Raw genomic sequence first — 26,679 nt, 5'->3', positions numbered from 1 at the left:
AGCACTCTACGTGTACAGTTATACATTCAAAGGAATGCATGCATGTCGAAGCTGGGCCTGCTGCAACCCTTGTCCTCCCACAACCATTGAGTGGACGAAGGTCAGAAAAAAGTTTTCTGAGGGTTCATTGATTGCTGTATGTGTTCCCCAACCCCGGAGCTTCAACTTGTAATGAGCACAGTAGGTAATCAAATGCTGAATCAGCCCCATGTCTTCCCCTTGTGAGTCATGCAGCCTATCCACCATTTATTTTAGTATTGTTTTTAAATGCCACATCTATGTTTGTAAGTGTGTTTCTGACTCATGCCCGGGGGGGGGGGGGGATAGCCAACCTTTTTGGAGATTGGGGTGAGATGACAGGTTCATGATATCACGGGTAGAAGCCAATCCTTTTTTATTCTCCTAACTCAAACATGTATAACCACAAATGCAGCAGCAATTTTTTACGGAACAAAAGAATGCTGTGTGTTTACTGCTTTCAGGGAGGAACACCCATCTGCGCTCTCTGTGTCTGCAGTACTACAGACCTGCGCACACTCATCTTTCTTCCAAAACCAGAACCATCCTTTTCCTTTTGGGACTAGAGATCCGTTTTAAGAAGTAAGCTGCAAGGACCTTGGCAGGCTGAATTCTAAATGCACAGACCTCTTTATATTTCTGTTAGTTATTGCCGTTTGTTACCTGAGGATATGTTCGTAACAGCTTCAGAGAGAGGCTTGTCATCACACATGCACCGTGGGGCGCAAAGGCAGGCTTTGTACATTAAAATGGAGTTTCCTTTAACCATTGAAGTTTTGTCCTATCCAACTGTGCAGGCCGAAGCACGAGCCATGTAGCCTGAGATCAGCCTTTGCCATGTGTCTGCCTGGCTTCCCCAAATTTGGGGGGGGGGGGGGATAATCCCCTTGAATACTATAGTTTACATTTTGCTATCATTTCTTCTTCTGTATTGTAGTACAGATTACAGTTTATGTTCCATTTTCTGATCTTTACCATTCCACCTACAGCTTGTTCTACAATCAGAGGCCAGTATAGACCTGAAGACAGGCATTCTGATCTACACAATGGAATCCAAAGAAGCAACCTATTTTTTCAAGGTACTTAGCAATGGCACTTTTGTTTTGGTTAGATGTAAGTAAACAGCATTTCCGTGCGCTGCTCTGGTTCGCCAGAAGTGGCTTAGTCATGCTGGCCACATATGCCAGCTCCCTCAGCCACTAAAGCGAGATGAGCGCCACAACCCCAGAGTCGTCCACGACTGAACCTAACGGTCAGGAGTCCCTTTACCTTTAAGCAATTATTTTGTATTTTACATAAGTACAAATGTGACCTGACTTAATTTATGGAATGTCTTTCGTTAGATTGAAGCACTACAAGAATGTAAGTGGTGCATGTTTTGAAGATGATGAGACTTCTAAAGACAATGATCCACATCTAAGAACTTTCTAATGCACAGTTGCTCAAGTGTAAACCCCACTGAACACAGTGGGTTGTATTCATTGTTAATCATACTCACAGAAGATTGATTGGCATTAATGGACATCACTAGCTTAGGTCTACTAATTATAATGGGTCCACTCCGATACCTTACTCAGATATAACTCAGTGAGGCGTCTTTCTGAATAAATGTGAATAGAAGGATCACAAGTAGAGTCAGGGAGAAATTCAACTCCGTTCACATTTAAAGGCGAATTTACCTAATTCGCACCTTTCAAAATAATTCATTGAACCAAATCAAAGCCATCCTTCAAAATTCACACTCTTCTGAATTTTGCAATGTAGTTCGCCAGCCAAATAATGGTTCAATGCACATAGTTAGACAGGGATGGGTATTTTTGTGTGTGTGTCTGCTGTGAAAGAAGCCCCTCCCCATACTGTAATGGAAGGCTTAAAAATTCAGCATGAGGCTGGATGTTTTGGAGGTGTTCCTAAAATTGTGTGAGAGGCCACAGCAAACAGTGACTCATTAATAAATGTGACAACTTGTTTTGGTCCTGGAGATTATTCTCTTCACACTGACATCCAGCTCTTGGCAAGATCGTCTCTATGATGTCAAAGGAGAGCAGGCAAAGCACAAATCTCAATGTGCCCCAAGCCTTAACTCTCGGATCCTTTCTAATCCAATTCTGAGACTTTCTGGAATGCTCTTTGCAAAAAAATTAGCATAGCATTTAGGTTAATTGAAATTTGGATAATGAAGTTTTACTGGCTATATCATGGAGTACTTTTTATTTATTTGATTTAATAAAGAAACTTCTTCCAGCCTGCATATCATACGTCCCATCCAATTTTTAATTAAAATGTTTTTAGGTTAAAAATTAGTGGTCTTTACGCCTTAATTTAATTATATTAAATGGCAGGTGTCCTCCAGATATACCAGGAGAGTTCACCCACCTGGGGTTAAAATCAAACAGTGTTCTCGACTATGTATTGGTTTCCCGGGATCTATTTTTGAATGTCACCTCTTTTAAAATTGATAATGCTCAATTTAGTGACCACCTTCCCCTGACAACCAAGCTATGTGTTGACTGGCAGTTGCTCGAGCGCTCCCACCCAATCCCGGTGATTGTGGAGTCGTCCACTAAAATAAAGGGGACTAGATGGTCCCCTGCCCTCGCCCTTAGATATACGGATTTTATCCGAGAAAAGTTTCTTGGGGATCAGCCGGACATAGGAATAGTCCCGCGTGACCCTATTACCTGTATGAATTCTTTTTCTTGCCTGATAGAAGTTTTAACTCGCTTTTTTACTTCTCCATCCTATGGAGTTAAAAATGATTATTTTAAATTTGGCGCCCCTTGGTTCAACTCCGCTTGTAAACTTGCCAGACTCCATCTACATACAATATATAATGACTATAAACTTTCTGGAGCTCCGGCCTTACCTCCTTCTTATTCCCTGGCTAAAAAAGCGTACAAACAGGCCCAGAAATTGGCCAAACGGGAGTGGCATTTAAATCGCTGGCAGAATATAATTTCTGCCTCAAAATCTCATAACTCCCGGAAATTTTGGTCCTTAATAAAGGGAAGAAACACAAAATATCCCTTAACGGTGATCCCGGCCCCTACATGGGAGCAGTTCCTGAGAAAATATTTCTCAGTGGCAGAAGCTCCGTCCACTCACTGGAGTCCTTCTAACCCCCTTCCCGTCTGGCCCAATACCGACCCTGCTGAAATCCTAGAATTGATAGCTGAGCTGAAAACTGGTAAGGCCCCTGGGCCAGATTTGGTCCCTGTTGAAGCTATAAAGCTACATTCTGCATGGTGGGCAGGGATTTTAGCTAAAACGTTTGACGCAATAAATGCCACGGGCTTAATACCAGGAACATGGAAGGAGGCCATTATAATTCCTATCTACAAAAAAGGCCCTCCCGGTGACCCAGGGAATTACCGGAATATCAGTCTGCTATCGTCCATTGGGAAAATATATGCCCGTTTTTTGCTGGCAAGGTTGATGAAGTGGTCAGTTGAGGCTGACCTGATTGGGCATGAGCAAGCTGGATTTAGATTAAACCGATCCACAACAGACCAGGCAATTATTCTTTATCACTTAGCCCGGAAATACTCAACACCTCGACGGGGCCAACTTTGCGCAGCCTTCATAGATTTGAAAGCTGCGTTTGATAGTATTCCGAGGAAATTACTATGGGATAAACTTGCCGGTTGGGGAATAGAAAGAAGGCTCCTGTGGCTTATCTCCCAACTTCATGCCGGGTCCGTGGCCAGGGTGAGATTATCCCCTGCTGGTGACCTAACTAACCCAGTGCCAGTAAACAAGGGTGTACGCCAGGGTTGTATTTTAGCGCCACTTCTTTTTAACTTATTTATTAGTGATATGAGGAACCCATTAGCCGACTCACAAAAATTTATCCACACCCCTCGTATAGCAGATTATCGTTGTCCTTTACTTCTCTACGCAGATGATGCGGTACTACTCTCTTACTCCAGAGTGGGTTTAAGGAGGGCACTAAAGATTTTTGCGACATACTGCCATTCTAATCATCTGTCTATCAACCACACCAAGTCCAAAGTACTGATATTTTCAAGGAGTCGACAACTTTATCCATGGAAATTGGAGGGCAAGAAAATTGAACAAGTACATAAATTTAAATATTTAGGAATTTATTTTCAATATAATTTAGGGTGGAAAGCGCACGTTGAATACCTTCAAAACAAGACAAAAGCCCTATCACACTCCCTCCTCCGTTTTTTCTACTCTGAGGGGGCCTTATTCATCCCTGCGGCCTTGAAAGTGTATAGCATCAAAGTGATGGCCACAATGGCCTATGCTGCACCTTTATGGGCTGCCTTTGCTAACCTCTCACCTTTAGAGTCGCTTCAAAGCCAATTCTTACGCCGACTTCTAAAATTACCAACATGCGTAAGTAATGCGGCTATTCGCTTAGAAATGAAGATCCCCTCAGTGGAGTTAGTTCTATGGAGGAGAGTTTTGATCTATTGGATATCCCTATGGCATAAACTCCCGAACCACTATCTCATTCAATGCATGTGGCGGGATGACTTCACAAATTTGTGGTCAGGAAAAATCCATGCCAAATTGCTGTCCTATGAGATCTCGCCCACTGAATTGCTCAAACTGGATCTAAATGTGGCAAAAAGGTGTGTAAATCAAAGGCTGGATGATGTGGAGCTATACCAAAATTTCTTAGCTGGTGGTGGAGCCTGCTCGCCGTTAAATTTCGGCATAACCCCAATCTACCGTGCTCCGTCTTACTTAACATCGCTTATGACCGCGTCTCACCGTTATGCCTTCATTAGAGCTAGGTTCAATGTTTTTCCAACAAACGTGCTGAGACATAGATTCACTAAGGGCCAAGTCTCTTCAATGTGTGCTTGTGAAATGAAAACATCGGAATCTCTACATCATGTTATGTTTATCTGCCCTATGTACAGTTCAGCTCGTGCTAGTATACTAAACTCCATAATCCAGCCTATGGCTGATAAACCAGTAGATTTACAGCTTGCCTGGGTTCTTCAAGATGTGGATCCTTATATTACCCTTCAGGTTGCTAAATTCCTAACAGCCGTCCTCTCGTACAAGAGACGGAATGGAATGTTAGCTGATTATTGATATAAGAATTTTTTATAATGACATCAGATATTGATTTTAGCGTAGTGCCTAAATTTTTAATCTTAATCTTAATCTTAATCTTAAATTTTTCTTTTGAATTGTTAATATCTGTCCTTGTGTGCTGTGAGCTGTATTGTATTGCTTATGGCTTGTGCGAGTCCGCTGTTTTATTCGATTTGTTTTGTTGTGTTGTGTTTTATGGTGGGCGTAAAGCCGAATAAACATTTTGAATTTTGAGTGGTCTGCACTTGCTTCTGTATGTCTGTGCGGTCATGCAGCTGTGCTTCTGTGCGTGTTAACAGGCATTTAGGAGCAATTATATATCTCAATCCTGAGAGTAAAAACTTAAAAGAGACTCATCAAGAAGCTGCTTCATAATTGTCCCTGAATTTCCACAAGGGATGAAATTTTACACAGTCAAAATGTATGTAACAAGAAGGCCAAGACACAGCAGACAAATTCAGCTATAATATTCATGACGTTGTGCCTAGCAAACACTTCTGACACACCTTTTATTTGTAATGACTTAGGGCAGTTTTCCCCAAACTGAGACCTTCCAGGTGTTTTGAACTACAGCGCCCACCAGCTGGTAGCCCTCTGTCAGCTACCTTCTCTAGCCTCTAGAGAAAGAGTCTGATGGTTTGCAGCCTGCAATCCCTGTCAGTGGAATTCCCTCTAAGGCAAACATAAAGCACAGCTGGAAGGGCCAGTCCAGGGACTCAAGCATGCAATGCCCTTACAACCCAAAGCAGAAGTCATATCAGTTCAGCCATCTGCAAACATAAGAGAGTGTCCTTAGACCTAAAGGCAAAGCTATACAGTATGGAATTCCAGCATCTGAATTGCTGCTCTGGCTTCCTCTCTTGAGTGCTAGAGAAAACTATTGCTTTTATGTTTGGTTCACCTATACCCAAGCATTACCTCTGTGTGATCATGATCATTTAGTATTAATGTATTTTAAATACTATACACGTTGCACACATAAGTAGAGAATGGCCTTGCTAATAAGAGGGTCAAACTGGCTTTCATTGTTCAAAACACGCCCACAATTTAGTGCCATTTCCCCTGAGGGAAAGCAGAGCACCAACGCTAGCCGCTATATATATAGTTTCACTCCTTGCCAGCCTTCGGATTCAAGACAGATTGCAGCATTCAGCGAGTGCCTTCAGAATATATTTCCATAAGTTGCTGCTAGCAGAGTATCAGACAGGGGGGCTGAGTTGCCCCAAAATGGTCTGCTGGTGGCATCGCTTCTTTGCTGCCGGCGGAGACAGCGTGGCAGGCAGGGCGCCCGCAGGCAGGGCGCCCGCAGGCAGGGCCTCACCCTGCCTAAAAAGCTGAACCAACTTTGCACAGGACATGAAGGCAGCAGTCTTCTCCCACAGCTGTTCCTCATTGCCTGGATGAAGCAAGCAGCCATTATGATTAGCAGTCACAGACTTCCTTAGACCTCTCTCTCTCAAAGCCATCTAAGCTTGCGGCCATCGCTGCCTCTTACGCCAATGAATTCCACCAACTGAGTATGTGCTATGATAATAATAATAATAATTATTATTTATACCCCATCCATCTGGCTGGGTTTCCCCAGCCACTCTGGGCGGCTTCCAACGGAATATTAAAATACAATAACCTATTTAAACATGAAAAGCTGCCTTCAGCTTTTGATCATGATCATGATCAAACATTAAACAGGGCTGTCTTCAGATGTCTTCTAAGAATCTGGCAGTTGTTTTTCTCTTTGACATCAGGTGAGAGGGCGTTCCACAGGGCGGGTGCCACTACTGAGAAGGCACTCTGCCTGGTTCCCTGTAACTTGGCTTCTCGCAAGGAGGGAACCGCCAGAAGGCCCTCGGAGCTGGACCTCAGTGTCCGGGCAGAATGATGGGGATGGAGACGCTCCTTCAGGTATACTGGACCGAGGTCGTTTAGGGCTTTAAAGGTCAGCACCTGTTCGGATTATTTACACCGGACAAGAGGGTACACAGAGACTGAACATGGAGCCCGGCACGCTTCCGTTGCGGAACTCTGCAAGCTATCCGTGCCTCCTGCAAAAGTCCTCCTCAGGCCTCTTTCTCTTGCCGGTAGCAGAGCGAAACACAGCGGTGAGAAGCAGAGTGCAGCACGTGTGGAATAAATCAGTCCAGACACAAGGCAGTCCTTATCTACTCTTGCCTTTTAATCATGAAGAATAACATCATAAATTCAGACCTGGCGAGAACTGACACATTCTCCCTTTCGCATCACGTCCGAAAGTCAGACTGAAACACACGGAGTCAAACCCCTCCCTTAAGTGTTTCTAACCACGCCTCAGGAAAGAGACGTCACCAGAACTCTTTAACTCTGTGAGTTCTGAAACCATTAACACCCCCTCTCGTCACGAATCCTGAGGGAAACTGTGAACCCCTATTTACAGACCTCTTTGAGTTCAACTCACCTCCCATTGCCTTTTGCCTCCCACTGGCATCCATCCCAGGCAATTGTTGAATCCCTTCCACACTCCCAGAATCACACTGTGCGAAACCAACCCACGCACTGGTGACCTGAAACCTCTCCGGTGGAATCCCCTTTGTGGTCCGAGTTGACCGCCGGAGCACAACCTCGGGCGCTCCTCCTGACCCACTGGGGTCAGCAAGTGTGTCTCCAGCAAGCTCAGAAGACTCCCCCTCTGACTTGCTGCGTCTTCGGGCTTCCTGCACTTGGCTAACAGGAGATGAAGGCTCACTCTTGGGTTCCCTCTTAACCTGTGGAGAAACCCACCCCTGTGCTTGACCATCATCAGCAACCTGGTCTTCAGCAACAGGCTCCGCCTCTGCCTCTCCTTCCTCCCCTTCTTCCTCCTTTTCCTCCCCCTCAGAATCGGACAAGCAGTCTGAGAGAAAATCAGAACCATACCTAGGCTGTGACCAACCATCCTGCTCAAAAAACTCAGCATGCTTGCTGACCAGCAGCGTGGTCTGATCACCCTCTGGGTATGCAAACCTCCACCCATTTGTTGCAGGATCATACCCACAGAAGATCATGTCCTGGTACCTAGGACCACCCTCCTTCCGTTGCGCTGTTGGTATTGGCACTGAAGCCTTGGAACCAAACGAACGGAAGAAATGCACCTGTGGCTTCCTCTTGTGCAACAGAAAACACGGTGTGTCACCTACATCGTGATTGTAGGACCTGTTAAAACCAAAGTTGGCAGCTTTCCAAGCTTCACTCCAAAAGCTCTGAGGCAGCCCAGAGTCACCCAGCAAAACTCTGACAGCTTCAGCCAGTGTTTCACTCCTGTGCTCTGCCACGCCTCTCCCTTGAGGAGTGGAAAGTATTCCACTTTGAATTGTGCTTGGAAACGTACTGGGAGCCAGTGTAGGTCTTTCAAGACCGGTGTTATGTGGTCTCGGCAGACGCTCCCAGTCACCAGTCTAGCTGCTGCATTCTGGACACACATCTGCTGTGTGTATAGCTTATGACACACATCTGCTGTGTGTATAGCATCACTAATGGTTATTTTCCTTTGCTTCTGGTTCCTTGAATCAAACTAACAATAGGAGACAGGTTTTTGTGTGTGACAGCAATCACTCATTCAGACCACTTCACCTCTTCTTCTTTCTTGCTGTCTATGGCAGCCACTGTGTTGGCAACCTATGAATCTTTTACCAACAGAGGAATACTGTCACCTCATTTTTTTACTCCACAAAGCACTGGGGGGTAATAATAATAATCTGTTAATAATTGGTCAGTTAATTAATAGCTGTTGTATGATACTACATATGGCCTGTTTCTGCCATCCTTGAGCTTCATCTATTTGTGGCTATTTCACTTGAAAGACATAAAAGGCAGAAAATCTGCTTGCTCTGTGAGATTAGCAGTAGAAATTTTCAGTGCCAGAATTTCAAGTGGAGTTCCATAGCCATTAAATTGGATGCAACAGTTGAAGGTGAATCTTTTGGGATTTTTAGACAGTAGGGAAGAGCAGTATGATTCAGACAGCAGGCTTCAGATAAGTTAGCTGGTGATGTTGCAGGAAGCACAAATTCCATGCTGCAGTTTTGTTAATCCAGCAGGGAAGGAAGAGAGGAAGACTCCTAAGGCAGCTGTAGCAGGAGATTTTAAAGCAAGCTGTAAAAATTTACAAGGAACGGAAAGTCTATTGTGCCACTAAGGCAGCGAAGAACGAAATAGCCCAAAGTATGGAGAAAATTGTATAGAGAAAATCAATAAAGCTCGTGCTCTTTCAATAATATCATTTGAGCTATTTCTAAATGTGCAGCCACATTCTTTTAACAATAAGAAAGTATACAAGTGCCTCAGAAGTCTGACATCTCACAGGAGAAGTTGTGTGCTAGGCTGCTGTAGCAAAAACAGCAAGAGCAATTTAGCAAACTAAAAGACTAACAGATTCATTGCAGCATAAGCTTTTACACCAAGCCTAAGCGAAATTTATTGTCGGGAGGGAGCAGGTAAATGTGTGTATTCACACACAGAATTGGATTTGGAGTCCTCCCAACAATTTAAACAATTGCAACAAATATAAAGAATTATAGGCAGGTCTACAGTGACACAACACATTTCACTGAATTGCAAAATGTAATGATAGGTCTGGTGTCCCCACTTGGCTTTTCCAGGTGGATTCTTGGGTTCATGGCTAATGGTGATGTCAGTTGGGGTCTACTGAAAATGGCGATGCCTGCCAGAGCCTACAGTCAATAACATCATGGGTTTAAAAAAAAAAAACAACCACCCAGGATGATCACCATGTCTTTTTAAACTCACAGTCCCTCTGAATGGTGGAATTTCTGGGACATGGCATTTTGGGAGAGCTAAGGAGTTGACCCTATAAATTAAATTTCCCAAAACTAACATATTTGTGTTTTTTTCTCCCATTCTGTGATCATTAGTTATCATCCAGAATGTGTCTTCTAGGTCCTGATGGATTAAAAAAATAAAATCCCCAGTCGAAACAACTCAATGTGTTCTTGCATGTAGGCATGCTAAAAACAAGCTTAAAATTAGAACTTATTTCCCAGGGACATATCTTTCTTTGGAAACAGCATTAAAAAAGGAAGCATTAGGAGTGAGCTATCTTCTCTGGAGACTTAAAAAAAAAAAAAAAAAGAATAAAGCAGCAGAAACAACAAATGCTAATAGTTTCCCACAATTAACCTATGCTGCTCTCCCATCAGTTTCAGCGTAGCTTAGCTCACTTGTCTCAGCTGTAGAAGACTTTCTACCCGGCCCACAAGAGTTGCCCCACATCTGAAACTGTAGGTGTACTGTTATCTTGCATGTAACTAAAGACGGCAAGAAGATGGCTGCTGTGAGCAATTGCCCACACACACACGAACAAACACAATATGAGAGTGCAGAAAAAGTGCCAAAGGTGGCATGAGCTGTATCAATGTATGTGGATCTAAAAGGGATAGGACAGCAAACAGGGAGAGAAACTTAGAGTAGCATTTGCACATTTCAAGCATTGCAGGGGGTTACACTAGATCATGGGTAGGCAACCTAAGGCCCGGGGGCCCGATCAAGCCCAATTGCCTTCTAAATCCAGCCAGTGGATGGTCCGGGAATCAGTGTGTTTTTACATGAGTAGAATGTACAATGAGTAGAATGAGTACAACTAATCCAGAATGCGGCAGCTAGACTGGTGACTGGGAGCGGCTGCTGAGACCACATACCACCGGTCTTGAAAAATCTGCATTGGCTCCCAGTACGTTTCCAAGCACAATTCAAAGTGTTGGTGCTGACCTTTAAAGCGCTAAATGAGCCAGCGCCGAGGGCCTTCTGGCGGTTCGCTCATTGCGAGAAGTGAGGTTACAGGGAACCAGGCAGAACACCTTCTCGGTAGTGGCACCCACCCTGTGGAATGCCCTCCCACCAGATGTCAAAGAGAAAAACAACTACCAGATTTTTAGAAGACATCTGAAGGCAGCCCTGTTTAGGGAAGCTTTTAATATTTAACAGACCACTGTATTTTGATACTTGGTTGAAATATAGTCTGGCCCCCCACAAGGTCTGAGGACAGTGGACCGGCCCCCTGCTGAAAAGGTTTGCTGACCCCTGCACTAGATGACCCTTGGGTCCCTTCCAACTCTACAATTCTATGACAAAAGTAGAACACCTGCATCAAGGTAGAGTTAGCACCTATTCTGTTCAAAGTTCGGGGATGCAATGCTGAGTCAATTACTAAGTTAAGTTAACTGATTAAAGTGCTTTTGACTGATTACAAAGGTGGGCTGGGGATACACAGTAAGTCTGGGCTCTCAAACCTCAGTGGCGCCCTGTGATTGTATGCAAGGATGCCTATGTGGTCACCCGTGAAACAGTTAATGCACGGGAAGAAGGATTAGGAATAGAGTTCAAGTTCAAAACGCAGATAAATATTCATACTTAAGGGCTCCTGCAGTCTTCATGAGAAAAATGGTTTATGTATCTCTGATAGTTTTCAATGATGGTTGTATTTTGAGGGGAGGGGAATCTAATTTATATTGCATAAAAGTGAAATGAAATTGCAATTGATTACATTGCAAAACATAAAGTGAATGATTGCTCTTCCAGCTAAGGGGTGTCAAGAGAACATTCACCGAAGCAACAAGATATATTATGCAATCTTGCTTTTGAGTTCCTTCCTGATTCTGCTGCTCTAACCAGTTCTGGGTAGACGGATGTGCACCAAAACCTAACAATAAATTGGAGGGAATGTTTTTAGGGATTTGACACAAATGATGAGGCGCAGTATGCAAAGAATGTGCGGAAAGTGAAGATTTTTTCCATTCGAGTCACTACAGGAAATGGACTTCAGGAATAGCATGGGATTTTTGGGTGTTTTTAAAAAAAGGATATATTTTTTTCAGCACTTGTTTTCTTCAGCGGAAAACTGTCTGTACATGAAAACACTGCAGAGAAAGAAGGAAAGAAAAGGGGCTGAAGCACATCAAAGTAACAGCCTGATGTTTTGATGTGCTGGCTTTGCAGTTTCAGCCCAGACTGGCTCTTAAATTGTATCTTCCTGCAGAATCTCGACTCCTGCCTACCTCACCAGCCCGAAAATACATTAACATGTTATCTCAAGGGTGAATGGAAAAATACGACTAAACTAAACCAAACCAGACTGGATATAATGTTGGACAAGGTAGGCTAGGTGTTGGGAATGATCATTAGCATTGCTCTTTTACATTCCTTGCAAGTTCTGTATTATTAGCTGACAAATAAATCACATAATAAATCAGAACTAGTTTCAGCTAAAAAAAAGAGAAAAAGACTCAAGTGGTCATAAAAATTCAGGGCTTTGGAACCTGCCTTGCATCGGCAAATACTCTGATTCTCAATTTTTTCCTTTGCAAAAACTGAATATATGTGTATCTGAAGAAGTGTGCATGCACACGAAAGTTTATACCAAGAACAAACTTAGTTGGTCTCTAAGGTGCTACTGGACAATTTTTTTATTTTTAAAATATATTTCGACTGTGTCAGACCAACACGGCTACCTATCTGAATCTGAATACTTATTGTTAACTGAGCTATTCTAACAGCCTGAGGAATTAGAATATTTCTCGGCTTCATGGAATGTTACCATCATGCATAATCTGTAGGCCTCGGTGGTATCCTGAATCCATACATAACAAGAGTCTCAACATCTTGTACAGGAAATATTAAATACAGCATTCTCATTGTATCTGCCTCTTATTAGGATAGGTTAGACAGCAAGGACATATCTGGTGAAAAACCAAGAAAACTCTTAGTTTCATCTGAAACAAAGGGTAGGTTTACACTACTGCATTTTGCACACAATTATATTTGTCAGTACATGACGTATGGAGGGCCCTCCAGATGTTCAAGGGGAATTCTCATCGTCTCTGGCCATTGGCCATGCTGGGTGGGGATTGTAAAAGTTGGAGTCCAACAACATCTGCAGGGTCAGAAGAGGTTGAACCAGGTGATACGTTGATACCCTATTTTGCATGGAGAATTTAATAGCCTGAAGACCCAGAATTTATTCCTAAATAAACACAGCTTGCGCAGAATCCAGAACAAAAAGCTTCCACTCTTTTTGAAAGATAAGCACTTGTGGAATTGATTCAGGGATCTAGAATGTTTTGTTGGCAAGCACAAACACAATTACACAAACATCATGGTTGTACATGTGTGTAATGCATCTCTTTCTGTAGCCTCCAGATCCAGCCCTATATCTTCGTATTGAAGTTTACTTGCAGCCTTTTAAGTGCTTTATTGTTAAATATCCAGCATTCGCTTCCACTGGTGCAACTTTACTGTTTGTCTGCTTGCTTGGGGTGGTTCTGCAACAACATTATTGTTCCACCACATCTTCCCCAGTTTCCATGATATTTGTGCATGCGTTTTATTTTGAAAGGGCTGAATACGCCTCCAGACACATGTACGTAAAGGTCCGGAGGGGTTGAAGGTTTTTAGAGTGCATTAATCAAAGCACTGCATTTTGTTGCACCCTCTCCTCTGCCCCAGGCCTCACGGTTGCCATTCAGTTTATCCAACAACTGTTGTAATGATCCAACGGCAGTCAGAAAGACACCAGCTAAATTTATACATTGGTAAGAGTAAGAAGGATATTCTGGATATTCACTGAATCTTGGTTGAAAAGAATACTAAGAAAAATATCCTTGTCTTGCAAAGCTCTTGCAAGTTTTAAATTGCACACTTCAATTCATAATATGTTTTATACATTTTTTATTCAAACTTGGATAGGGGAAAAGTATGCCCTCTTATCTTTGTAAATTTCAAACTCTCCTCTCAAATGCGCTTCCACTGTTGCTGAAATTAACTTAAATATACAGAAAATATGTTAAAAGTACAAATTTCCCAATATATATTTAGGGATGGGGGTTTGTGGGGGGACATGTAACTCTCGTTTCTCGAAAGTCTACAATGCTCTCCAAGATCAGAATTCCCTTGATATTAATTTGCTCAACTTGAAAAGCCCCTGACAAACAGCTTGGTGAAATAAGTGCTGCATAAGATTGTTGGCAATTTGGGATTTCCGCATTACCGCTGGCAGACAAATCATATTGGGTAAAGTTTTGCCTCCCTAGTTAGCGTAAAAGACCATTATGTTAGACTATATCACAGAACAATCTTTGCCTAACCAGTACAGAAAACAGACTTAATTGCTTACATGAATCCTATCAGTGTGAGAACTTCCAACATATGCTGAAGGAAGTATCTGCTTATGAAACCTTGTATCAGTTATCTTCAAGCGTATATTTACCGTTCCTCTTCCAGCTTCCTGCCAGATACCACTTCTTGGATTCCATCTCTCTTTCAACATCATTACAACTCTATGAATCTTTCTCGTATGATATACTATTCTTTTCCTATAGAAGCATGGCTTCTAACAATCTTTAGGTTCTAGGACCATAGAAATACATTCTCAGGATTTGTAGATCATTAGGTTTATCAGGAGATAAGGTTAGCTCTGGCTAACATGCAGAAACACCATAGTGCACAGATGACATAATGATTCCTATATAATTCCCCTTCTCTATACAATTATGACCTCTACCCAATGTCACATGCAGCTCCTCACCCACCTTGCAAGACCACAGTGGTTCTACTTTGTCACAATTGGCCAATGATCTAGTCAGAAGATGGTTTTGAGTGATCAGATGCATTAACTAGTCCAGTGGACTCCCATGTCAGTGAGGGGGAGATTATTACAATATATTTTATGGCATCTTGTCGCAAAATCTTAACCACTAGGGTATGAAACTCTTAGAATCGTCCAGTGGCGAACAGCTGATCTGCACAGCAAAGATATCATAACCACCATGCCTATGGCTCAAGAACTTGTTTATGAGATGTCTAACAAGTAAAATACACAATAAATAATACACCTCTTATTAGTCTAGAATGCTCTGATGTCACAGAAGGGTGGGCTAGCAAGGCATCTGAGCGCTATGAAGGATTTTAGAATTTCATTTCATAATTTCATGAATGTTTCTGAAAATTTAACTACATAAATATTGTCCACAGGCCTAAGCTTTCAAGTGGCATCTTAACTGGTGCAAACTGCTTGATTGGGTCCAAAGGCTTGCAATCATTTCAGACCGATAGCATTTGCTGCTTAAGCCTTGAATGTGATATTATAATGAAAAGCTTACATAGTTATTTGATTCCTATTTATATTATTCTGCACACTTATAAGATTCAGAGCTCTGGAATTCTCAAGGGTCAACAAACCCTTCTATCATGATAAATACATAAAAGGAAATGGATCCTTTGGACAAAATTTTGCCTAGAGGTCTTGCATGCACATTTTAAAAGATTCAAATAATCAGCCCAAGTTTTCTTTATCACATGCTGGAAAATAACCATTGTACATTAGGTGCTTGGGAAGAAGCAAAACCATTCTTACCTACAATCATGTGGTTGCAGATGTCACAGAACGTAGGTTTTTTGAATATGTGCTCCTGGAAAACGTGAGTTTTGTTGCTTTCCTGTTGGTGTTGGACTATGGTGGGAGTAGATGTCTGACTTTCAGAGGCTGAGAGCTGGCCAGTTCTGGGGCTGATTTCTGATAGCAAATCTACCTGCAACTTCATGTCACTGTTTGTCCGCTGGAAAAAGTTGTCTGCACTTTTACTCCGTAAACTTTTGGTCTTGAAAGACAGCGATCGTTTCAGTTTCTGGAGCTGCAATGCGACAAAACATTGTTCAAATAGCAAAGCTCATAGTATGATCAGATTCCTAATGACATGCAATTCTTGCTGACCTTAGTTGCATACAATGAACGTAATTCCAGTTACTGGAATTTGAATACAATCCAGACTGATGAGCAGCTTTGCATTACCCCAACAATGCATTGCATATGTGCCAATTTAGAAATGGTTACTATGATTTAAGTGACACACTCCAATGGGAAGTTCCCTGTGCAAGTTCTAGTGAAATCCATGGGAGTTGTCTCCTCTTGTGCAGTTCCCATTCTTTTCAATGGGATGATTTTCCTGTTGGATTTTGCTCTTTATATTATTTGGGTTTTTTGTCTATTGTGGGAGAGGCCACACATAGCCAGAAATAGAACCTGCACCATTTTGTCATGCTTCTCCATGACAAAATGACATCAAGCAGGTAATGATGGCCACCTCTGAAGTCACAGGGAAAAGGCCATAGTTCAGTAGTAGAGCATTGCTTTGTATGCAGAAGGTCCCAGGTTTGATTCCTAGGAGAGACTCTTGACTGAAACCTTGGAGATCTGCTGCCAGGCAGTGTGGACAATCCTGAGAAAGAGAAGGACCAATGGTCTTACTGAGTTAAGACAACTTCCTGTGTCACATGTGTTCACAAGTACGGGAAGAGACACAATCCTAGGGACTTTTGGTCACGTGCAAAATTGCTGTTTACTGCATCACACACCCCATTACAGTGGTGCCCCACAAGACGAATGCCTCGCAAGACGGAAAACCCGCTAGACGAAAGGGTTTTCCGTTTTTGAGTTGCTTCGCAGGACGAATTTCCCTATGGGCTTGCTTCGCAAGACGAAAATGTCTTGCGAGTCTAGAGATTTTTTTTTCGCTCCCCCCCCCTTATCTAATCTGCTAAGCCTTTAATAGCCTTTAATAGCCTTTTAGCAGCTAATCCCCTAAGCCTTTAAGCCTTTAATAGCCGCTAAACCGCTAATAGCGCTAATCCGTTAAGCCGCTAATAGGGTTGCTTCGCAAGACGAAAAAACCGCTAGACGAAGACTCTCGCGGAACGGATTAATTTCGTCTTGCGAGGCACCACTGTAACTCCCTTCCTAAACACACAAGCACCATTGAGTTCTTAATTTAAGGATTTTTGAGATGAAAATAAATAACAGGACAAGGCAATAAACAGTGTCCTCCATCTTGTGTTTCCAGTCCCTTGGCTCGTCTTCTCAGAGAGTTTTGCAGCCAGCTTTCTTCATTCCTCCAGTGGGAGCGCTGAGCTTCATAACTAATCACCTGCCTACCACTGAAAGTGCTCCTGCAGAAATCAAGACTCATTATCATTCCCCCTCGTTTGAAAACCAGAATTGCAGTTGCACAAGGTGACTGTAATGACATTCATTATTGATTTGCCATCCATTCCCACCATGCCACATGAGGTTAATTAAATGGTAAACATTATTCTTCTTCTACCAGGGAGCGAAACTAAGCAGTACAACTAAGTGCTTGTTTTTCTAAATAACAACCCTCTTGCTGGCTCAGCAATAGGCCCCGAGAAACTAATTTAATGCTATAAGCTCAGTTTCAGACATAACATGATTTGCTAATTAATTCCACAGAAGCCATTTGCCCGAATGTACAAAAAGGCTAGGTTGTGTCTGGGCACAAAAGGAGGACCAGGGCAAATGGACTATGGATTAATATTCGCAATAGCTTCTATCAGAGTAATCCTTCCCATTACTTTAGGCCAGCCTTTGCCAACTGGTGCCCTCCAGCTATTTTGGACTACAATTCTCATCAGCCCCATCTGTCATGGCTTATAGTCCAAAACATCTGATGGACATCAGGTCAGTTGAGGCTGCTTTAGGCAGTTATTGTCAGTTATTGCTTCAGTTGCAAGCAGGTTGTAGACTTGGACAGGATGGGAAGCATAAGGACCCAGTCTTCCTGTTACTCCCCCCGTCAGAAACTAATCTGAAGGACGCAAAAGCCACCAATACAGGGACAGTTTGCACATCTCCTGGGTGGAGAGATGTGAAAGCAAGATAGAAATGTGGAGAAACAGTAGACAGAGGCCCTTGCACTTCTTCTTCCTTCTGTAACATTACGATGCCCCAGGTTGACCTCACTGGTGGGGGAACCCATTTACCACTAGGTTTTCCTTAGAGAACTTCTTCAGAGAAGTTTGTTCCTGAGAACAAGGACCCTGTCGCCACTCAATGCCCTTTTATGTAGCAACGACCCTTGGCCAAGAAAGCCCGTCTGCAGCACACACCAAACCACTGCACTTCAAAAACTGACCCACTGCTAATTAGTGTTGGGTTCCCCCCTCTTTCTCCTATGAGTTCTTTTCAAGAAGTGATGTGCTTAGAGCACTCTTCCAGCAGGAAACACATGCCTAGCGTAGAAGGTCTCCTTTGCCTCCGCCTGCTCTGGCAATCGCCTGATCAGCGAAAGCTGTCTCCGGAATCAAGAGTACATCAATCTACCCATGGTGCAACTGAAAACCTTTGCGTACATGCATTTCCGTATGCCAGCCTTGGGTTTGTATGAAAGGGAGAAATGTGCAAATATTTCCACTGTGCAGAGATAACTGAGCAGCTGGATCCAAGGCGAACACCTAGTCTGGGAGGGACCTAGGAAGCTCCCTTACACTGGGTCAGGCTGATTGTCCTCCTAGTACAATATTATCTACTCTAGCAAGCATGGGCTCTCTGGGGAGTCTGGCAGAAAGTGACCTCCAGCGGCAGCACAAAACATTTTGCTGCTTGAGGCAGATGGCGCCACTAGTTCCCATATCAAGGTAGAGAAGCAAGTCTTGAATGAAAGAAGAAGAAAGGCTAAGACAGTAAAACCCCACAACTGCCTCTCCATGGGAGTGAGATTACAACAGTAAAGTAAATATTGTGCTGCCTCTTCCTGGCAGCCTAAATCGGCTGCCACAGTCTGCCTAATGGTAGAGTCTTTCCCTGGGTCTTCCACACATCTCTAGCAGCCCAGGATCCCTTTAATCTGCATATGCCAGGGACTGTTAACCTGGGACGTTGACCACACAAACCACGGGCTCTGCCTCAAAGCTTTCTATCTGGAAAGTTGCTGTCAGTCGAAATTGAGCTAGATGAACCATTGGTTTGACTGGGTATAAGGCAGCTTCCACTAACTACTTTGGGTCTCTCCCCAAGTGAGTAGTTTCTGACACTTAAGTAAATGGTTACTGAAAAATAATTCAACTGAAGGGTGCAGTGGTTTAATGAATTAACTCCTTTTCTTACAGGCAGAAAAGGTAGTTTCTCCAAAGTATTAGGACACCAGCTGGATGTTGCTTTTGATACAGTTTCGTTTGCCTGAAACTTACAATGAATAGTATCCAAAGAAGCACCACTATATTGGTTTATTGGAGTACAGCAGATCCTCTAGTGGCTTTAAAAAATTTCCTTGCAATAATAATCATAATAATACTTTATTATTTCTACCCCGCCATTCTAGGTACCATCTGGTACGCAGGCTGAGACCCTATCTGCCTGCGGACTGCCTCGCCAGAGTGGTGCATGCTCTGGTTATCTCCTGCTTGGACTACTGCAATGCGCTCTACGTGGGGCTATCTTTGAAGGTGACCCGGAAACTACAACTAATCCAGAACGCGGCAGCCGGACTGGTGACTGGGAACAGCCGCCAAGACCATATAACACCGGTCTTGAAAGACCTACATTGGCTCCCAGTACGTTTCCGAGCACAATTCAAAGTGTTGGTGCTGACCTTTATAAAGCCCTAAACGGCCTCAGTCCAGTATACGTGAAGGAGCGTCTCCACCCCCATTGTTCTACTCGGACACTGAGGTCCAGCACCGAGGGCCTTCTGGCGGTTCCCTCACTGCGAGAAGCCAAGTTACAGGGAACCAGGCAGAGGGCCTTCTCGGTAGTGGCGCCCTCCCTGTGGAACGCCCTCCCACCAGATGTCAAAGAGAACAACAACTACCAGACTTTTAGAAGACATCTGAAGGCAGCCCTGTTTAGGGAAGCTTTTAATGTTTGAAATGTATTACAGTATTTTAATTTTTTTTGGAAATGGCCCAGAGTGGCTGGGGAAGCCCAGCCAGATGGGTGGGGTATAAATAATAAATTATGATTATGATTATGATTATGATTATTATTATAGGTGGCTCCCAACAAAATATTAAAAATACAATAAAACATTGAACATTAAAAACTATCCTAAACAGGGCTGCCTTCGAGTGTCTTCTAAAAGTCAGATCGTTGTTTCTTTCCTTGAAATCTGATGAAATGTCAAGCTTGATTTGAGGCAAGCAAAGCTTCTGGGATCAGGTGTAAGCAATGATTTTGTTTGTAGTGACAGAGCAGGGTTATACACATTTGGGGGCATTCCTGTTCATGGGTTTGATTTGAAAGGAATAATCATGGGGGGGGGGATTGAACACAGAGAAATCCTACTTGAAAGCATTAGATTATCCTAGCAAACTGGCTGCAGTGATCTACCCTGGCCTTCGATCCCCGGGCAGGATGCTAAGAGCATCCTCCAACTTTTTAAAATGGCGAACTGTTAATCCTGACATAGTATATGGTGACGTTTCAAAGACTGCACTGTCAGAGTAACTTCAAGCATATCTGGATGAGGTATTTTCTGGTGGCCCTTTTCAGCTGGGCTTCTGGCCTGGTATAGTAGCCTTGGTGGCTGATCAGAATGTAGAGGTTGGCAAGCAGAGATCATTCTCTGCTTGCAAACCTCTCAGCAGCGTTGGAGTGATTTAGAAGCCAGGGGCAGCTTTGATCAGCAGCCTATCTCCAGTAGTTTGCCATTAAGGTGAGGGGAGAGACTCCATCAGGCAAGGCCTTCTTCCACCTGCCTTGCCCCACCCTCCAGTCTCTGCTTCTCAATTTGTACTGTATTATTTTATGCATTGTGGCTTGCCGTTGTTTTATTGATTGTCGTTTTGAAATTATTTATTGTAATTGTTAAGAGTGGGTTTCTGTTAAATTTTTATATGCTGATATTATTATTCTATACTATTCTAATGATTGTTGAATGTTACTTTTAATTGATGTAGATTGCTTATTTTAAAGCTGTTTTATTATCACATTTCTGTATTGTATTAGATAAGGTGTACATTCTTTGTTTCTTCAGCTTGTAAACCGCCTTGAGTATTGTAAGATAGAAAGGCGGTATGCAAATTAAAGGGACGTGGGTGGCGCTGTGGGTTAAACCACAGAGTCTAGGACTTGCCGATCAGAAGGTCGGCGGTTCGAATCCCCGCTACGGGGTGAGCCCCTGTTGCTCGGTCCCTGCTCCTGCCAACCTAGCAGTTCAAAAGCACGTCAAAGTGCAAGTAGATAAATAGGTACCGCTCCGGTGGTAAGGTAAACGGCGTTTCCGTGCGCTGCTCTGGTTTGCCAGAAGCGGCTTAGTCATGCTGGCCACATGACCTGGAAGCTGTATGCCGGCTCCCTCGGCCAATAAAGTGAGATGAGCGCCGCAACCCCGGAGTCGGCCACGACTGGACCTAATGGTCAGGGGTCCCTTTACCTTTACACAAATTAAAAGTGATGACGATGATGAAGGTGGGACAGAGCAGTGGAGCCATCCTCTCGACACCTGCATTACTGCAGATTACTGGAGTGGGGAAGGGTTGCAATGAGTTCCTTGGTATAATCTTTAAGCCTCCACAGCCTAGTACCTGAATCACTTCAGGACAGCCTCTCCTCATATGTTCTACCACACCGATTAAGATTCCACACTGGGTGTCTTGGCTCTCTGTTCCATCACTTTGAGAGCTGTATGAACCGATCTCCAGCAAGGAGTAGGTCTTTATTGGTAGAGGCTCTGGGGCTGTGGAATGGCTTTGTAGGGGAGATTTTTGCAAAACACACTTCTGATCATGCATTCGACAGGGGGTGCGTGATCTTTGGTCAAACGGAAGCTGAAATCGGCAAAGAGGGGAATTACATTTGCTTCTGGTTCTCGTTCTCCTTTTCTAACTTGCTGTCCTTAATAGGGAATGTTTTGATTTCAGTTTTGGTTGTTAAGCTGTCTGCGGCATGGAATGAGATGGGCTGGAAAGGCTTTAAATAAATAAATAAGTGTTATTACCGAGGTTGCTATTAAAAATAGATAAATCAATCCCGTGACTTGCCATCCTAGAAAAATCATCAAGTTTTGAAAGCTCATAATATTTCCTGTTCATTTTTCTTCTGGTTTGCTTTCCTCTGCGACGCACATCAGTCACACTTTGAACTTACGTGCCCCAGGCGGAAGTTTCCCTTTTTAAATTATTAACAAAATAAAACGTGGGGTTCTAGTGAGTCGCTTACCAATCTTGGAATGATAAAGCTGCGATCAAGCAGAATTATTGGCAGGCAATGAATAAAGATGTGGCTTTGCTTCCTCCTGCTGTGAGGCTTCAACAATGTGCAAGTAAGCAAGGCAACCTATGCTTCAGAAATCAAGGGAGGAGGACTCTATTTCCAACTTTGCAGAGGATTGAATTCAGACAGCAGAACACCACGCTTACACCAAGCCATCACACTAGCCTGCCATCAACTGCTCCTACCTTGGTAAAGAAGGTAAAGGCAAAGGACCCCTGGACAGTTAAGTCCAGTTAAACCTGACTATGGGGTGTGGCGATCATCTCGCTTCAGGCAGAGGGAGCCAACATTAACTGCAGTACAGTTTTCCAGGTCTGAGGGACAGAATGGCTAAACCGCTTCTGGTGCACGGAAACACCATTTACCTTCCCACTGTACAGTGGTACCTCAGGTTACATACACTTCAGGTTACATATGCTTCAGGTTACAGACTCCGCTAACCCAGAAATAGTCCTTCAGGTTAAGAACTTTGCTTCAGGATAAGAACAGAAATCGGGCTCTGGCTGCGTGGCAGCAGCAGGAGGCCCCATTAGCTAAAGTGGTGCTTCAGGTTAAGAACAGTTTCAGGTTAAGTACGGACCTCCGGAACGAATTAAGTACTTAACTTGAGGTACCACTGTCCCTATTTATCTACTCATGTTGGTATGCTTTCAAACTATCAGGTTGGCAGGAGCTGGACAGAGTAATGGGAGCTCACCCCGTCACACGGATTCAATCTGCCGACCTTCTGATCGGCAAGCCCAAGGGGCTCAGTGGTTTAGGCCACAGTACCACCCGCTCCCTATCTTAGTTTTGACTCACATTTGTGACAAAGTACAGATCCCACAGAGGAAGGAATTTTCACTGCAAAAAAACTCTAAAAGAAAACACTAGTGGAGATATCCAAGTCATTATAGATAACTCTCTCTCTCTCTCTCTCTCTCTCTCTCTCTGTGTGTGTGTGTGTGTGTGTGTGTGATATAGTCAGTGTGGTCTAGTGGGTAGAGTGTCAGTAATAATAATCATAAGCACTTATTTGGGGAAAAGCTCAGTGGCCACAGTGTTCATGTTTAAGCAACCACTAACATTGGAAGCCGTCATCTGGAATCAAATAACCAGAACAGATTTTTCCATAAATCTTCACAGGAACCACCATTTGTTATGATTTTAAAATGTCCAAATATCAAACCATTAGGAAACAAACTCAGTCTAAATTTCTCACCCACTGCATCCTCAAAACAAATACATTTAAAGTCAAACCCCCTCATTTTATTCATTTTGTTTGTTCCGATGAAATTGATATAACATTTCACGCATTATAAATAATGAAAGGTATTAAGAAAATTGGATTCAATCACCCACTCATTTCTTTTCCTTCTTTCCCCCCCCACAGAAGCCAGCTTTGTTTACTGGATTTTTAGAGTAAAAACGCAGCATTGAAAAATTTCTATAGCCATTGCCAGCTAAATGTCCACCCTCCTCTGAGTGATAGGACATTATTTTCTTTAAGCTTTCCAGAGATGCATGCAAAATAATTTGAATCTTGCATTGCAATAATAATAATAATAATAATAAAAACCCACACCAACATTTATCTGCAAGCTTGAAATGTGTCAGGTAAACAGTTTATTACTATGGAAACTAAAGCATTTCCAATTTAAAGTAATTGTTAATACACCAATGTTACTCCAACTCACCTATCCCTTCTAGACACACAAAGGTCCTGTTTGGCCACCACTCTAAATCAGGATCCCTCATCCTCGCACCCTCCATATGTTTTGGGCTCAACTCCATCATTCTTGACCATGCTGACCAGGACAGATGGGATTTGTAGTCCAAAGTATCTGGAAGCCTGTTTTAAACTATAGTTTAGTGTGATGCGAATGACTAGGAAAAGAGCTGGAGCAAGGTATGGGGTCGTGTGCTTCTCCTTTCCTCTTCTGGGGCAGTTGTGAGGAATTGGCAATATTTTGTTTCTGCTTTTGCTTAATCATTGCTGATTGTGACCTTTGAACCAAGAAACTGTGGTTAATGCTAACTATGGTCTGGTTAACCAAGCCAGATGCATAAACCATGGTTTGAAGTTGTCTCTTTCAACCAAACTGTACTTAACAATAGTTTGCTGGTTTGGACAAAAGTAAGAAAAGTGGAAGTGTGAGATTCCAAATGCCTCTTCTTGGCTACGCTGGAGACAGTGAGGAGAGTGGAGAACATGCAAACCCAAGGTTCAGAGCTGCTCATTCAAAATTAGCCAGTGGTTCTGAGGTACATTCAAAGCTCTCCTGCCCCAAGGCTTTTCTTTGTGCAGTTCTACATGCACAAAGTCATGCATACACAGAACTGCTCACTCCAACAAAGTGAATGGCAAAACCTATTTGTACCCAAGTTCTACATGAATTCCAATGCACACATGGGACTCTGAAGACCTTTGAGGTCAAGGCTTATTCAAACAGAATCTTAGCCTGCAATCCTAAGCACACTTTACAAGCAGTAAGTCACACTGCACTCAGTTGGGCAAAATCTGTCTAGCACAGCCTTGCATGAAAATGTGGATGGAAAGTATGATACATGTAGCCAATCTGGTGCCCTTCAGACGTTTTGAACTATAACTCCCATCAGCTCCAGCCAGCATGTGAGTTACTTTAAGGTTGCTTTCCTCAGTCAATAATAATAATAATAATAATAATAATAATAATAATAATAATTTATTTATACCCCGCCCATCTGGGTGGGTTTCCTGAGTGCTGCCTACCTGAGAGTAACACACAGGAGACAGCAGAATTAGCTTTATGTAAAACTAAAAGTAAATGTAAGATATTTTTTTAAAGAAGAAAAAACGAGTAAGATTTGAAGGTAATCACAGAACAGGCCTGAATAGCATTCTAGATCAGTTCACTGTGAGGCCTCTGCTTTAAACCTGCTAACTGATATTAGGTCATTTGACACCGTTGATATTGTGCAGACCAAGCAGGCAAAAGCTGAACCAAACTTATCAGACAATGAATACACTTAGGAAAACAGGTACAAAGATGCAAGGAGGAAGCCAGATGCTACAAGGAAGCTTCAAACATTCCCTACCCCCAGACTCACACACCAGAGCAAAAAGCAGATCACAGCAGTGTATTTCCAAAACAACCAAGGAGCAGAAGTTGATCAAATAAAGCACACAGCTGTTTTATAACAGGAGCTATCGACCTTGCAGGCTGGGCTGATTCAAGTTGGAAGTTCAACAACATTTGGGGAGGGCAAATGTTCTTCACGCCTACTTTAATAGGAAAGCAGCAAACTCATCCCATTCTCACCTATGGTTCACCTGTGATCAAAGAGGTAGCTTCCACCAATCTGCCAGCAAAACTATAAGGAAAACACTGTAGTGTCCCAGTGCTAAGTCAAACCATGGTTTAGTGGGAATGAGAAAAGATGTAGTTCCTAGAGAGAAGATTGCAGCGTGATTTGTTCTCTGTCCTGTCCTACAGCGGACGTGCTCTGTGGTTTCATATCTGAATCTGGGCTTACGATTGATTTTGCTCCAGAAGAACCAAGGTTTGTCTTATGGCTCACTGCTCATGGTTTGTGTGGAGAAGCTTGGATCTGGATGTAACGCTAAGCCAAATCATGGCTGACCTCACAGAAGAATGGCATTAGCAGAACCCATGGAGTGACTGTGGTCTTCTCTCATGTTTGCTTATTTGCACTAAGTCCTGCTTTGACCTAGTGTTACATGTGACGTGGGCCAGTATTGGGTAGGGGTATTCCAGAGCAGAACTTTCCTCACACCAAAATGCATTTAAATGCCACTGGCTTCCGTTCAGCAAAAAACCCAAATAGAAATCTGAGAAAGAGCTGGATTCCTTGGCTTGAAGTTGAATATTTTTTTTTAAGAAGGATGAAGTTCAGGAAACCTCAAGAGAGCTGATGTCCCACTGTGCTCTGATTAGCTGCAGTTTGCTAGTGTAGCTCAGAAGGCCACTTTCTCATTTTGTGTAATACATCCTTCTGCTGTTGCAATCACTTGAGTGACACGGTTAGATACCCGCACCTGGTAGGCATCCTGAAGCCATCTACAGCTTGCATATGGAAAGCTGATGATCTGAATTGTCAGTTTAAGGGGGGGGGGGCTATCTCTAAGTTTAACCTTGGTAATGGCACCCATCCTGTGGAACGCCCTCCCATCAGATGTCAAGGAAATAAACAACTACCTGACTTTTAGAAAACATCTGAAGGCAGCCCTGTTTAGGGAAGTTTTTAATGTTTGATGTTTTATCGTGTTTTAAATATTCTGTTGGGAGCTGCCCAGAGTGGCTGGGGAGGCCTGGCCAGATGGTATAAGTAAATAATAATAATAATAATAATAATAATAATAATAATAATACCTCAGAGCATTTTTTATGTTTAAGACCAAATATAGGATCATGGAACACAAGTAGAATAAAACATTTTAATTGTTATAACAGGAAGTCATATAAACATGTTTGCTCTGATGTCATAGTAATTCTATGGGGAAATGATGGCATACAGCCCATAAAGTGATAATGTTTAGCCAGGTGGCTTGTTCTGAGACACAGGCCAAGTGACCATTAAGG

General features: G+C 43.0%; 1 protein-coding gene across 1 annotated transcript in view; it reads right to left on the bottom strand.

Annotated features, from left to right (window-relative positions):
• Positions 1-26,679, bottom strand: part of STAC (SH3 and cysteine rich domain) — an 80,147-nt gene that overhangs the window by 29,691 nt on the left and 23,777 nt on the right. Inside the window, exon 2 of the mRNA XM_080975952.1 lies at positions 15,470-15,746. Coding sequence (XP_080832078.1) covers positions 15,470-15,746 — 277 coding nt within the window. The remainder of the gene's footprint in view (positions 1-15,469; positions 15,747-26,679) is intronic.

Source organism: Podarcis pityusensis (assembly GCF_964106645.2).
Source record: "Podarcis pityusensis genome assembly, chromosome: 12".
In the NCBI taxonomy this organism is placed as follows: Eukaryota; Metazoa; Chordata; class Lepidosauria; order Squamata; family Lacertidae; genus Podarcis; species Podarcis pityusensis.
Note: the sequence above shows the minus strand (reverse complement) of the source record. Positions and strands in the feature narration are given on the sequence as shown.